This window comes from Mustela nigripes, chromosome 13, assembly GCF_022355385.1.
Source record: "Mustela nigripes isolate SB6536 chromosome 13, MUSNIG.SB6536, whole genome shotgun sequence".
NCBI lineage: Eukaryota > Metazoa > Chordata > Mammalia > Carnivora > Mustelidae > Mustela > Mustela nigripes.
Genome location: NC_081569.1, coordinates 30441435 through 30456023, shown reverse-complemented (window position 1 = coordinate 30456023; position 14589 = coordinate 30441435). Strand labels below are relative to the sequence as shown.

Genomic DNA, 14589 nt, shown 5'->3' with positions numbered 1-14589 from the left:
ATAACGCAGAACACCCTGAAGAGCTGCAAATAAGCTGACCAGAAAAAAGGAAGAAAGAAGGAAGAAGAGGAGGCAGAGGCTGTTATTTTATAAAGTCAAGCTCAAATTTATAAAGTGACAGTTCAGAGCCCTATAGGTGACATAGTACAAGACCTAGGAGAAACACAACTGGATGTCTGGTACCTTCAAAGAGTTATTATAAAAATACAAACTTGTAAAACTAACAAACTGATCAAGAATATATGCCTTTCATTCCACCCAATAGTTCTATGTGATTAACCTTTTCTGAACTATGAGAATATAGCTGAGGCTGTATTTCCAACTTAATATCAGAAGAAACTACAGTAGAGACAGATTAACTTGCCACTAAAAATGGTATGTTAAAATGGCGGGGGGGAGACCTAGGTTCTATAAAAGTCAGAAGAGCCCAAACCTAGCCTTGCTTCTGAAATTTACTAGCTGTAATACTTGGCCTTGAAAACAGTGAAGAGTCATTACTCCTTGAGTTTCAGTTTCTTTACTTGAAAAAAGGAGGAGGATCCTTAATGTGAGTCAATAAAATAAGAAGTATGAAAAGATCTCAATCTTGCAAAATACTGCAGAATGTCCTCGCTACTCCTGGGCACGCAGGTTTTCCTGGTTTCACTCCACTGCACTCTTTCTTTGCACTGCATCAAGCTGACAAACAGGATTAGCTGATCCTTTTCCAGATTAGTTTTCAACCATAAACTATTCTGAAAGGTGAGGTGCCATGTGCTCTAGCTATTCCAAAAAAGCACCAAATCTTTGCGTGCCAGGGTAGCTTCAGCCAGCAAATATATCCCTTTCATCAAATGATATTTCCTGGTTACTGGAATTACCTTATTCCAGATCATTAAAGAGCCCTGTATCTACTGGTCTTGATCAGGTTCTGGTCCTATTTAACTACTCCTAAAAGGTAACTCACTAGGAAATCTACTCAGTGGAAAAATCACTTAGGGTGCTCTTGCTTTAAGAGTCCTAAAGTAGATTTCAATCTAATTCCTCAAACCACAGGATTAAGTCAAGAGATCTGCATTCTAATTGTGACTTTCCTACTGACTAGCACCTTCCTCTGAGGCAAAGCGCTCCCTACGCTGTTTCTCTATTATCACAGTGAGGGGAACATCTATGACTCTCAAACCTAGCTATTCATCAGAATCCTCTGGAAATCTTTAATAGATCCCTGGGTCTCACCCCAGATATACTGGGTTAGACTCTTACATGTCTCCCACATAACATAACTGTGCATTATGCATGTCCATAGTAAGTTCAGCAGTGCTCCCTCCCATCTTCCGAGGAGCTGCTAGTCCCTCTCACCTGTATTCCATGTTGCTGGCATTCTTGCGAGTGGCAGTCAGTTCAACCCCATTTTTTGTCCAGTAGCTGTATGTAAGGGTGTGAGAGTTGGAGGTGAGGTTACACTGCAGGGTGACGGGGAGAACAGGGCTGTCTCGAAGAATGACCTCTTCACTGGTGACAATCCTTGGCTCTGTAATAAGAGTGCACAGTGATAGGGCGCCATAGCCTTCCATTCTCTGTAGCCCTGACCTGAGAATCAGATGGGGTAGGATGGGGAGACTAGAAGAAGAGGGAGGGCAGACAGGACCACATGAGGAGTTTCACTTTACCACTTTGGAGGAAGTCAAAAAAGGAAAAACAATGATTATAAGCAAATGACCACTAGCGCAGACAACAGCCTGAAGACCAGTTGGCCTAGACGTGAAAAGAATGGGAGTATTATGGATACTTGTACTGGGAATAATCCACTTACACTTTTAACACCACCGTTTTATGATTTAAGAACCGCCAACCAATTCAGCTTCAATTAGAAAACCAGGCTCCACCTTGCAGTTCTGAAGACAAAGGCAGTATCATTTATGTAACTAATAAACTCCCTATGGAGTTACTAGGCCTTGGAACAGTAAAAGCTATAATTAGATAATACATGTATGGCTTTTCCCACATTAAATTCTTATAAACCTATGGCAAACCAGCCATGGTCATTAATTATGCAGAAAAAGACAGTGTCAATCCTAACAGCAAATTTCCTGCCAGAAGTCTGTTGCATTTTTCCAAATTTTTGCCAAGGGAAAATTCTTAAGGAACCATCATATTTCTTCTCTCCAGCCCATATTTATTCCCAAAATAAAACTTTTTCAGAATTGCTAAGTAAAACACATTCCACTGTGCAGATAATGTAACTAGAATGCGATATGTGTTGGTATCATGGCTTCCTAGCATTTTAGAACTAAAATGCCCTTAGAGTTCACTGAAATGGAACTCTTTAAGAGCCAGAAATGGAAAATGACTTGTGCAAGGCCATAATTATTATTAGTAGCAATGCTGGGCCTAGAACACACATCTGCCTGAATTCTCTATCTCTGTTTCCTCCCCCACTTCCAAACCCCAACCCACCCCAAACACACTTTCCGCCCTATGGCAAGTTATATACTTCATCTCCTGGGCTGATAACCTGGGGTCATTATTCTAAAACCTACTTGAATCAAATATTAGAACACATTGAGCAAAAACACACTATCATTCCTGGAAGGTTCATCCTTAAACCCTTTGAATTCCACCGTTATATTAAAGTTAAGATGTTTGTCGTCTTTTTGTTATTGTTACTTCTCTCTAACCTTTTCCCAAGCTTAGCTGTTATTCTACTTTTGGTCGGACATTTTCGGGTCAAGTCTAAACTTTTCCCAACCACAATTCGAGGTATTTCCTCTCTTACTCTTTTTCCAATTGTTTTTCAGAAATTCTTAACTAACTTCCCATCTCCCTGTACCTGGCAACTCTGTAGCAGCAATCTGACACCATACAATATAGTTCTGACTCAACTCTTGAGGACAGAGGTCTCTCCCTCCACTGGAGCTAAGCTTTGTTCCTGTGCAGGGAGGTGGACAGAATGGTGAAGTCATGGGACACTTGAAAAATAAAATGCCCAAGGACCTCCTAATCAATGCAACATTTCTGACTATAGAGCTCATATCAAAGGAAACTGACAAATAAAGCAAATCCTCAAGTCTGTTAATTAAATGGGTTCTCACTATTTTCCAACTCTGGCAAAGGGATAGTGGTTATCTTCCATTCAGCACTGGTCCTTACTGGTAACATCAAACAGGGTCTCTATGTACAGATAATGGAGGCATAGCAGCCACTAAGACAGAAGCAGATGCATGTAAACACGTTAGAGCAGTGGTGTCCCAAGGTTTCCAAAACACACTGGACAGAAGCCAAATCCCTGGGCCTTAAGTCGAGTGGAACGGCTGCGAACCCTGCAATGGAAGGCGCACACACACCATCAGCAGAAAGCACCACAATTCCAAGAAAAATCAAAACCAAGCAAAAACAAAAGAGAGAACCAGTACTCCACAGAAATTAAAAATATAAAGGCAACATTAAAACCCAAACATACTTATAGGTTTTTACTAAATTTTTATTATCCAATTTTCTTTTCTGACCCATACGGGATTCTCCTTCTGGTTCTTCTCAGACTGCACTGAGAAAGGGTAAAACTCGGAGGATGAGGCCAAGAGCTTCTAGATGTTTCAACACAAGGAGGCCAAAGTAAGTGCTACTCTTACCTTTGATGATGCAAATGCCCACTGCAGCTCAGGGAGATCAAGAAGGTGATGAGAGCAACCTGCAGACTTTCTGCCAAGAATTCTTGGAAGGCAAAGGAAAGCATTTTTCCCATTATGTGTTAAAGATCCAGGAGAGAGTCAGCTGGGAGCAAGTGGATAATTTAAATAGGTTTACACAGGATTCTGCATCATAGGAGGGCTGTGGAGTAGGGTAGCCTCCCTCTGATAACTGCGGCATATGGAAACCAGTACTAAACCAAGCTCCTTGGCCAGGGTGCCACATCTGCATTCAGCACCAGGATGAAGGTGACGCTTTTCTTCCTGTGGCTTAGCATTGCACATGAAAGTCCAGGAGAGAAGTACATTTAGGAGAAGCCCAAAAACATTTACCTGCCACTGACTCCTATTTAGAAGCAGTGGGTGGGAGACCCTTACCCTCACCATCACTCGTGTATAAAACAACATACTATGGCTAGGGAGATTCCCTAAAAACTGGGCATATTTCTCTGCCTGCCTTACCTTACTCAAGGAGCTTTGGGGGAAGTACTGTCAAGAAGTCATCGTTAGGGGCGCCTGGATGGCTCAGTCGATTAGTGTCTGCCTTCAGCTCAGGTCATGATCTCAGGGTCCTGGGATCGAGCCCCACCTTGGGCTCCCTGCTCAGCAGGGAGTCTGCTTCTCCCTCTCTCTCCAACCTGCCTCCCCACTTGTGGGCCCCCCACCCCCCCACCCTGGTCTGTCTCAAAATTTTTTAAATGTTATCCTTAGAAGACTTCAACCTCCTCCTGGAGGCAGATGTCTGTCCCTGGGATGTTAAAACCACAAAACAATCCAATTAGAGTGAATTCAGGGTGTTTTTTAGAGGTAGCAGCAGCAGCTTGACTCTCTAAAAGTTAATGAGGGTTAACTAATTGACGGGGAAGTCTGGGATGAGAGTGAACTGGCCAGGGTTTGGTTTAACCACCTGAGACACTTCTAAGTTAGGAAGTTTATTTCCAAGTAAACTGGGGAAATGTTATGTATTCTCAGGATTGGTAGGTAAGTACCACCAAAGACTCCTCTTCTTCTGGCCCCAAGGCATGACCGTTGAACTCTGAGTCTATTTGAGTCAAGCTCCTGGAAGTACAAGTACCATATGCCCAGCCCAGTCCATGCCTACAAACTTCTGTAGATCTTTGTGGCCATTTGGGTATTTCTGCTTTTACAAGGAAAGGAGCAGGGGGGCAGGAGAAGGAAGCGTGCAAGGGAAAAACTGTTAAATAAAAGGAAAATTGCTGGGTTAATATTCCCCATTTTCACATAGACAGGTTTTCTTTTCCCCTTTCCAGAAGCAGGTTCTCTGATTGAACAGTGCCAGCTGCAGCAGCCTCTCCTCTCTCCTCTTCATAAGCATCTTCTAAGATACTATATAAAACAAACAACTAACCTGCTGGCTTCCATAAAGTATATAGATTCAGGGCCCATGTCCTATTATTTCCTGTGTTATTACTAAATTCCTCATAAATGTGTTTTTACTATTTTTACTTACTCCTTCTAAATCAATCAGCTCCTTAAGCCAGTACTGGCTTTAAGTCTGAGTTCTTGAAGAGAAGGCGAAACCCAAAGGATCTTTCCATTAAGTAAAGTATGCTCCCTCAGTTATAATCAGGTCAGATGTGGGGCTAGAACTAACTCTTCCCAGCCAGGAGCACTAGAAATCTCACTGGAGATTTCTCCCCCTCTCTTCTTCCCACTGTACAAGTAGCAAGACACTTTTCCAAAAGAGAGGTGGCCACAAGAGCTCCTGTGTCTAATGTCTTACTTGTACCTGCTATAACAGAGGAAGAGAAGAACTCTGAGCCAGCCACTTAGCTCCCCCTCCTCACTTAGTTGCAATTTAGTTTCTCCTTTTTTCAAAACACAAGAGAAGGCCAGTGTGAATGGCTTCCAAACTAGTTCTGGGGTTGCCAATCTCTGGGATAGGAGCACCATGCCAACAGTCAGTCATCAGAGTCAAACTATCTGTGAACAGGAAGCAGATGCAAATCTGACTTTGAAACAAGCAAGATGGGGTTTAAAAAAAAAATACTTTGCAGTTTAGTGTCACCTGGTGCCTACCAGCAAGACATATGGAAAAAATATCAGGCTGCTGCTTTTAAGAGAGCAGGAGACTGGATGGGCAGGACCAGTAAGGAGTGTACTGCTGTAGTGGAGGGCTGTTATCAGAGAAGCACATGCCACTGTTTTAGAAAAGAAAAAGAGCTGGAACTATGGAAATATCCAAGCTTACATGCCACCCAACAACCAAAACACACCACCACACCGCACCCATGGCGACATTCCCATCACAGAACAGGATGACACCAAGTCACAGTGAGGGAAGAAGCTGGGCAGACACAAACTTAAAACCATAGAGGTGAAGGCAGCTACTCAGAGAGCTTCAAACAGATGAACAGAAAAAATAAAAAGTAGTTAGATTGGGGAGAGAAACAAAAATAAAAAGGCACCAGAGAACAAATCAGCAAAAGGATAGCAGGAAACCTACTACAAAATTAAAGGGGAGGGAAAGAAACAATTCAACACTACCCTGGTTTAACTGCCTGGTTTTGTGAGTTTAAGTGGTTCTGGAGCCCCCCAGTTCTCCCTCCCCACCTCTTCCCATTGCAGATGATTTTGGACAGGCACGGATTTCCCCAAGTTCTTTGTTCCTGAGGAGAAAGACACAGAGAAGGGATGGGGGATGAGGGAGGTAGAGAGAATGGCAAAGGGGAAAAAAAAAAAATGTTGCCACAGATGTTTTCATACACTACAACCAGAAGGGTCATGGGTTTGAAAAAACGAAGACAAGGGGTGGGGTGAGCGATCATACTGGGGAAGAGGGAAGGGAAGCAGAAGGGAAGGGTCATCGGGCCACCTCTAATGACTACAGTACTACTACTGTAGGGTGCTGGACTCACTCTGAAGGACGCTTATGGTGGCCTGGGCTCGAATCCATGTTATGGAGGGGTTTTGCCTCAAGTCATTCCTCTTGGGGTCGTTGCTGGCCCTGCACTCGTAAGTCCCAGAGTCCTCCAAGGTGAGCCGGGTTATTCTCAGCACACTTACGCCGTTTGACCCGTAGGCGGTGTTTACGGTGACACGGCGCTTCCGAGCACCGTCCCACAGCTGTCTGAAAGACTCTGCCCGGTTGACTTCTGCGTACCACCACTGGATCTCTGGCGTGGGGCTCCCGACCACGTCACAGTACAGCTCAAAGGCGTCCCCAGTGAGCTTAGTTTCTGACATGGGCGACTTGACAAACCCAGCTAGAGGGAGGGGGAGCAGGAATGCAGTGACAGGCCAATCAGAAAAAAAAAAAGAATCAACAGGTGTTAATAGTAATTTAAAGAAAAGAAAAGAAAAAAGCAAATGAGTTGCAAAGAACAAAAAGGATTCATTTTTAAACTATAAAGAGACAGTAAATAGCATTTCATACAAGCTTTTAGAAGAAGAACCACCCTGGGAAGCTTATGAAGCAAAGGCAGGCTAATTACAAGCTGGGGCGGCCCAGGTGCTAGCCAGGCAGAAGCAAGCCCACTGGAAAGCGTTTTAGCAATGGGCCCATTTGGTAGGAATGAGAAAGCCTCAGGTCTCAGGGAAGAGTCTTTTTCCTTAGAGCACAAACCATTACCTTTCCAAATTCAGGCAAGTGATGAAAGATAATCACAAGCAGCAGTAGTTCAATATGCCAAGTCAGGATCTCTCTTTTGGATGGGGGAACACTTTGTTAGAGATGGAATGTCTTTAGTGGGCCTCAACAAGAAATACCAACTGACCTAATGACACCTTCTCCTGGGAATCAAAGTCCAAATTTCAACTGAAAAGGTAGCATATTTCTCTCTTGTGCAGGACTCCATGCTGAGTTCAGGATGGCCTTCCCCCCACATCCTATTCTTCCCTGGGTCTCTGGCAAACAAAGGGCCCAGCTAGCTGTGACTAGGTAACCTCTACCTGAACGCAGACCTTCAGGCCCAGGAAAACAAGACAGTCTGTACTTCAGAGTGCGAATTACTAAGGATGTCAGCTCAGCAGTGGAACCAACAGTAACAGCAATCCACCTAATTGCCAATAGAGGGACTATGTCTTCCACAATTCCTGAAGTTCATACAACTGGAGAACTCTCTTGAAAAGTCAGTCTTAAAAATAACCATGGTACTTGACAGGCTCTGTCTACATAGTTTACTTGCCTAGCTCCCAGAGGCCAGCTCATAAAGAATAAGAAATATGTAATGATGAATTAAATTCTGTGGTGAAGGCTAGGCCTCAACAACATTGCCAGGCATTATTCAGGAATTAAAGTTTATGTAACCTTTAGCATACACTCCCATAAGACAAAGTGGCAATGGCAGAAAAGAGAGTAGAAAATCCAGACTTAATTGAAGAACTTGGGAGTAGGGTCCATAATAAACTAAATCACAGTGCAAGCATACTCTCTCTCACCCATTTATTCCACCTAAGGTTCATCAGCATCTCTACCAATTCAGGCAGTATCCCAAGGTACAAGGTAAGAGGGGCTGGTCAGTTTCCCTGGGGACCTAGCTGGCCTCTCTGTAGTGAGCAGAGTGGGGCCAGGATCTATCAACATCAGATTAAAAATATTCCAAAGGAAATGTATAAATTAAATGGAACAGTTTTCCTACAGTCCAGAAGCCAAGGATGTAAAGGAGCTGGCTGAAAATGGAGGTTACTCAGTGGAAAATTTTCTGTTTATATCCACAGAAGTAATTGCCTTTGGAAATAAATTCCATCCCACAGACCTATGAACTCTAAGAGAGGTACTATACTTACTTAAGTAGACGCCAAAACCTCCAAATTCATACTAATCTTTCAACTCATAAAACACTGAGTATCTGGGGAGGATAGGAATATTATAATTAACAACCTTAGATTAAAGTTTTGCCTTGAAAATGCTATTCTAAACTACTTCTTCAGATCGGGTCAGTTCCTTGTAAGGAACCATCTATCAGAGACCCCAAGAAGGCAACAAGATGTCACTCTCAGATGCAGGGGGAGTTCCAGAATTTTAGAAAGGAGACACCAATCCCCAGCAATGAAAAGGCGATCTCAATACCAAGTAAAGTGGTACTAAAGGAACCATGTCTTAATTTCACAAACTGCCACCCACCCACTCATTAAAGTCAAAGCCAACTAACACAGAAGGACAGGTAAAGGAGGCTGGTCATTCATTTTACCACTGGCTTAATCATCATGGAAAACTGGTTATCAATAAATCCCTAGGAAGCAGTAAAGAGTAGTACTCTGTTTTAATCACACTCTCAACCATTAAGTGTAAATTACAAGTGCTCTTATTCTCACATTTTCTGTGAGCTGGGGGAGTTTATGTCTTCTCAAACACAGTGATTATGCACAGACTGTCCTTGACTTATGGGGTTACATCCTGATAAAGCCACTGTATGTTGAAATTTTCTAAAGTCAAAAATGCATTTAATACACCTAACCTACAGAAGATCACAGCTTAGTCTATACTACCTTAACTGTGCTCAGAACACTTACACAACACAGGCCTACAGTTGGGCAAATCATGTAACAAAACATCTACACTTTGTAAGTGTTGAATATCTCATAATTTATTGAATGCTGCATGGAGAATGAAAAACAGAATGGCTGTATGAGTCCAGAATGGTTTTAAGTGTATCAATTGTTTACCCTCGTGACAACATGGCTGACTGGGAGCTGCAGTTCACCGCTGCTGTCCACCACCATGAGGGAGGCAGGGACTGCAGACTGCTAGCCTGGGAAAAGATCAAAATTCAAAATATGGTGTATATTGAATAGGTATCACTTTTGCACCATCAAAAAGTTGAAAAGTTTTAAGTTGAACCACAGTGAGTCAGAGACCATCTACTTGATCATGCTCTAGAAATCTGTTGGTGGGCTTGTACTTTTCCCCCTTCTGAAATGCAGGGTGACATTTAAGCCTCTTCATCAATCTACTGATTATGCTAATATAAAAGGAATGCCTGCAAGTATGTCCAGAACCCCAAAAACCCATCCAATTCCAGTATAATCTCTAATCCCAACACTACACAATTCAAAGGTAGCTGAGAAACAGCCTGACCACAATTCCCACTGCACAGAACCAAGCAAGTCACCCAACCTGACACTGCCACCCCTGGGCAAGACTCACTACTAAGGAGGAAGGAATGCTAATCTGATTGAGTTTAATTTTCTACCTGCATATAGGAAAATGGGACTAAGTAAAAAAAATACTTTCTGAATTAGTAAACTATATGATGTATATTTAAACAAACTTATATGAAAACAAGATTTAAAATCCCTTAAAACACTAACAACAGACGTCTATCCATGTACTCTTTGAAAGCTGTTATTATTTATTATTAGCCATGTGCACCAACAGGTAACATTTTCTAAGTACAAGTTATGTGTTAGACAATGTGATAAGCACTTTATATTACCTCATTTAATCCTCACAACAGTCCTATAAGATAGGTGCCAACATAACACCCTTAAAGATGGAAACTAAGGCCCTAAAAAGTTAAGTAATTTGCCCACAGTCACAAGCTAACAGTGAAAGACTCTGGCCTGAAATCCAGAGTGTCCAAAGCCAAAGCATGGTCTCCTAATACTTCCCACAAGTGTGGTCAATATCCCTTACTAAAATAGAAAAAGGTTTTTGTAGTTATTTAAAAGTTAAAGATATTTTTTGTCACCACTTAAATGTAATTAATAATTAATTTTACATAATTTACATAATTACAATAATTGCAGACTACAAAAAGCAAGGACCTGTCCATTGGAACGTACAGCACAGTGTGATCACTAACTGCTTAAAATTATAATTCTAGTAAAGAATGGAGACAGAGAAGCACAGGATCAGAGTTCCCCAAGCAAGTGTGGGAGTGGGGTACAGAGGGGGAAAGTGAGAAAAAAAAAGAAAAGATGGTTCAGAAGCAAGACCGCCCCCTAGTTCGGATGATTTCATCACCTGCTCTTGAGAAGGCTGGCTGCATAGAAGGGAAGAGTTTAAAGACATTAGATGCATTTCTCTGATACTGTGGTCAGTGGGAAAATTAATAAAGGGAAGTACCTAAAGTTTTTATAAGAACTGAAAGTTTACAAAGTGCTTCCACATGCATCATATCGCCATTTCATTCACATAGTTTCACAAGGTCTATATGGCAGGTGCAGGGAGAATTTCATGACTGCTTAGGTAGCTAATCCTGAGCAGAGATGAGACCAGAATGCAGGTCTTCAGCACTTAGTCTGCTGTTCTTTCCATTAAGCTATACTGCCTCTAACGAAACCAAGCACAGGATTCCTTGATAGCTGAACATGCATCAAAAATCCATGAAAACAGATCTATTTCCCCTCCTAGCAGCAGGGAAAAGAAAAAAACAAAAACCTCTACACAGTATCATGAAATCACAATTAGCAAAGGAAAGTTATTAGCAACCATCTACCTCATTATCCATCCCAAATTAGCTCCAATTCAGGAGAAGAGAAGAACCAGCTTGCAGCAGCAGCAGCAGGAAGAGGCAGACAGCTCAGAGCCTGACTCACTCTGCCCTGCCTTTCACCACCAGGGCTTTCAATCTAGTATGTGCGCTCAACATTAAAGGACACAACTGCCTGAAGTTAGGAGGGCAGCAGAACCATCCGTTTGATCTCCAAGTCAAAGCCCATCCAGTATTTTGGAAAAAGCCAAAATTTCTGAAAAACCCCTTACCCACCATCATCTCTTCCCACTGTAACATATAATGGGGCTCAGATCTCAAACAAGTTTGAGGAAGGACTAACAAAGCTTATTCAGTTCAACACTGATAAAGGAAGCTGAGAGGTGGTCACAGGTTTGGGGGAAGGGAGAGACTAGAAGCTGGGGTTGGAGGAGGACAGCAAGCACAGTATAAAAAAATGAAGACAGTAAAACCAGGAAAGCAGTAATGTAAAATTGCATAACTGGGGATGGGGGATGGGAAGCGAAGATGACAGCTGGGGCTAGCAGCCGGAGAAAAGGAGGAGCTCTCTGGCAGAAAAACTGGATGTGTAGATATGTAGCAGCGGGTGAGAAGAAAAAGGGAACACAGAAGAGCAAGTTGAGCCCAATCCCAAGAAAACTGCTTTTACGTATGCCCTAAGGAAGCAAAAAAGCTAACCTAGTCCCACATAGGACCTGAGACCACCACTGATTTTTACAGCTAAAATTCTCACTTACCTCCAGGGCAATCTCTGAACAGGTAATAAGACTAACTTCTCTCCCTCTCTCTCTCTCAGCTGACTACTACTGCCAAGGCCAGGCTTTTAAATCTAACCTGCTTTTGTCAACTTTTATTTATTTTTTTTAAACAGTTGTTCCCTTCCCTCTCTCTCTCTGCCTGCCTGCCTCTCTCTCCGTCTACTTGTGATCTCTCTCTGTCAAATAAATAAATAAAATCTTAAAAAAAAAAATAAATAAATAAACAGTTGTTCCCTTCAAGCCCTTGTTTACTACTAATTCCCTGTGAGTGGCTCATGCTGCTGACTCCTTTATGCCACATAATAAAGAGAAAATGACAGCCAAGGAGAAAAGAGCATTTCTCTCCCCCATCTTACCCTCAAACACACTCTCATATCATACACATCAAAAAGAAGAAAGACTGAGCAAGACAAGCTGATCTCTAACTGTGGTTATCGGCATAGTATTTCAAATCTGTTTAAACAACTATGAACTGCTATAAGGCTGTATATACAAGTTGTATGTACACATCTTGCCTACCCTTTTTTCTTTCCTTTTTTTAAAAAGATTTTTGTTTATTTATTTGACAGAGAGTGAGCACGAGCTGGGGAGAGACAGAGGGAAAGAGAAAAGGAGAAGCAGATTCTCTGCTGAGCAGGGAGCCCAACTCAGGATTCAATCCCAGACCCCTGGGATCATGACCTGAGCTGAAGGCCGATGCTTAACTGATGGAGCCACCCAGTCGCCCCACATCTTGCCTATCCTTACTGTTAACTTAAGAATTATTATCGTTATTCCTTAACAACAAAGCTAGGTCATAAATCCATATGCACTTATTCTGTGTGTAACCATCAAGGGTAAGGCAGGCCTGAGGCCCTGGGAGTGGATGAAAATGGGATAACCTCATTTTCTGCAGCAGGAAGTATCTGGGTCTGATCTCACTCACAGATTAGTCTGATCTGTAGGAAGAAATGGCAGCAATTACAAACCCAAATTAAACCCATTCCTTCCACAGTTACCTCAATCAGGCAGACATGACAAAGGTTTAGGACTGTCCCCATCACTAGTTTCTATGCCAGGGCCCACCCTCTATTTAGAAAGTGTACCATTCAAATGGCTAAAGATATCTGTTCAGCATTTTAGCCCGCCTTCTGTTTTGGAGAAACAGGACAATCCAGTTTGAAGGAGACTATGTAGTTTAGTGATTAAAAGCAGCAAACTCTAAAATCAGATTGTCTGGAGGTGCAATCACTATGTGACCTCAGGCAAGTGACCTAACCTCTCTGAGCTTCTCCTAATCTGTAGAAAAAGGCTAATAGTAGTAGCAACCTCAGAGTGTTATTGCAAGGATTAAATGAAATAATACAGCTTAGAACAGTGTGCCTGGCACATAGTAAGCACTCAATAATGTTACCTATCATTACATGTCTCCATAGAAGTAATGCTGAACAGGCCACATGCAGAAGCCTTCAGCACTGCCCCACAACAGGCTGGGAAGCAGAAATGTTACATCAAAATGAGTTCTAAATTAGAATCCAACTTCAAGAAACAACAAAAAATTAACCTCTAAAATAAATTTAGAACCAGAATGGAAGTAGACTGTAGAACACAATGAAAAAGAAGGGAAACTAGAATGGGGAGAATGATAGTAGCAGTGTGGACTCAAGGAATTTGAAATGTTACTAGAGTTATAAACCATCGAATCAGATAATTATGAACACTGTAGAAAGCCCAAGAGTAATGAGAATACAAAAGAGGCAGTATAAGATTCTCCTTAAAAAAAAAAAAAAAAAAAAAAAGAATAACCCCACAGATTACAAATCAAGTTATTTACCAATGAAATATGGGAAGATACTGAACACTGGCCAGGCCAAACTACAAATTCACAAAATGTAAGATAAAATGGTAGTTACAGGATTTTGGACCATGCCAGATTAAGCTTAATTTCCTAACAGTGTTAGATTTTGAGTCAGTACCTCCACACCTTAAATTCTTTTAACACTGAGCAGTTTCTTCAAACAGGAAAGATGCTATCTTCTTTATGGGATAGTTGTTGGTCACATGGTTTATGTGGGAAAGCTCTGCAAACTATAAAGCTCTATGCAAATGTTATTTTAGGACAGAGAAGGGATACATCAGATGTGACTAATCTTCAACAAGGATTTCCATTCAGTCCTGTTATCAATTACCATTGACAGGCTAAATAATCATCTACCTAGATCCATGGGTCTAAAAGTCAGTGACCAAAAAAAAAAAAAAAAAAGAAAGAAAGAAAGAAGTATGATAAAAAGAAACCATGGGCTTCTCTCATCCCAGAAAATACAAACAAAATTTTGCATACAATACAGGGGTGTCCCAGGCCTCCAAGTTAGACATCTGTGTCTCAATTGTATTGCTACTGAATGAGTCAACAAATAAGGATCTTTCTAGTAAGCTGAGAGCTGACCAGCTTTCAGGGAAATGAGGCACAGTTTACATCTAGGCTGAATTCTTCAACTTCAACTCAATCTCATCTGAAAACTGGGGATAATAATCCCTAACTCCTTCATAAGGTCATGGTGAAATTCACATAAACAATGGTATAGAAAATTACTTTGCAACTTATACGGCTATAAATGTAATAATATAGGTGGTCATTTTGTGCACGCGTTCTAGTCTGTAACAAAGGATGACTTAAATCAGCTCTGGGTGTTCTAAGACTCACCCATGGGGGGAGGGGTTGTCTACTGCACTTTTTCTTCATTTTTCAATTTTCCAAAGGAATAAAAG

General features: G+C 41.7%; 1 protein-coding gene across 5 annotated transcripts in view; it reads right to left on the bottom strand.

Annotated features, from left to right (window-relative positions):
• Window positions 1–14589, bottom strand: part of NPTN (neuroplastin) — a 70245-nt gene that overhangs the window by 28402 nt on the left and 27254 nt on the right. For all 5 annotated transcript variants that reach the window (XM_059371866.1, XM_059371867.1, XM_059371870.1 and 2 more), the window contains exons 2-3: window positions 6545–6892; window positions 1339–1510 (exon numbers count right to left, since the gene is read on the bottom strand). In XM_059371866.1, coding sequence (XP_059227849.1) covers window positions 1339–1510; window positions 6545–6892 — 520 coding nt within the window. The remainder of the gene's footprint in view (window positions 1–1338; window positions 1511–6544; window positions 6893–14589) is intronic.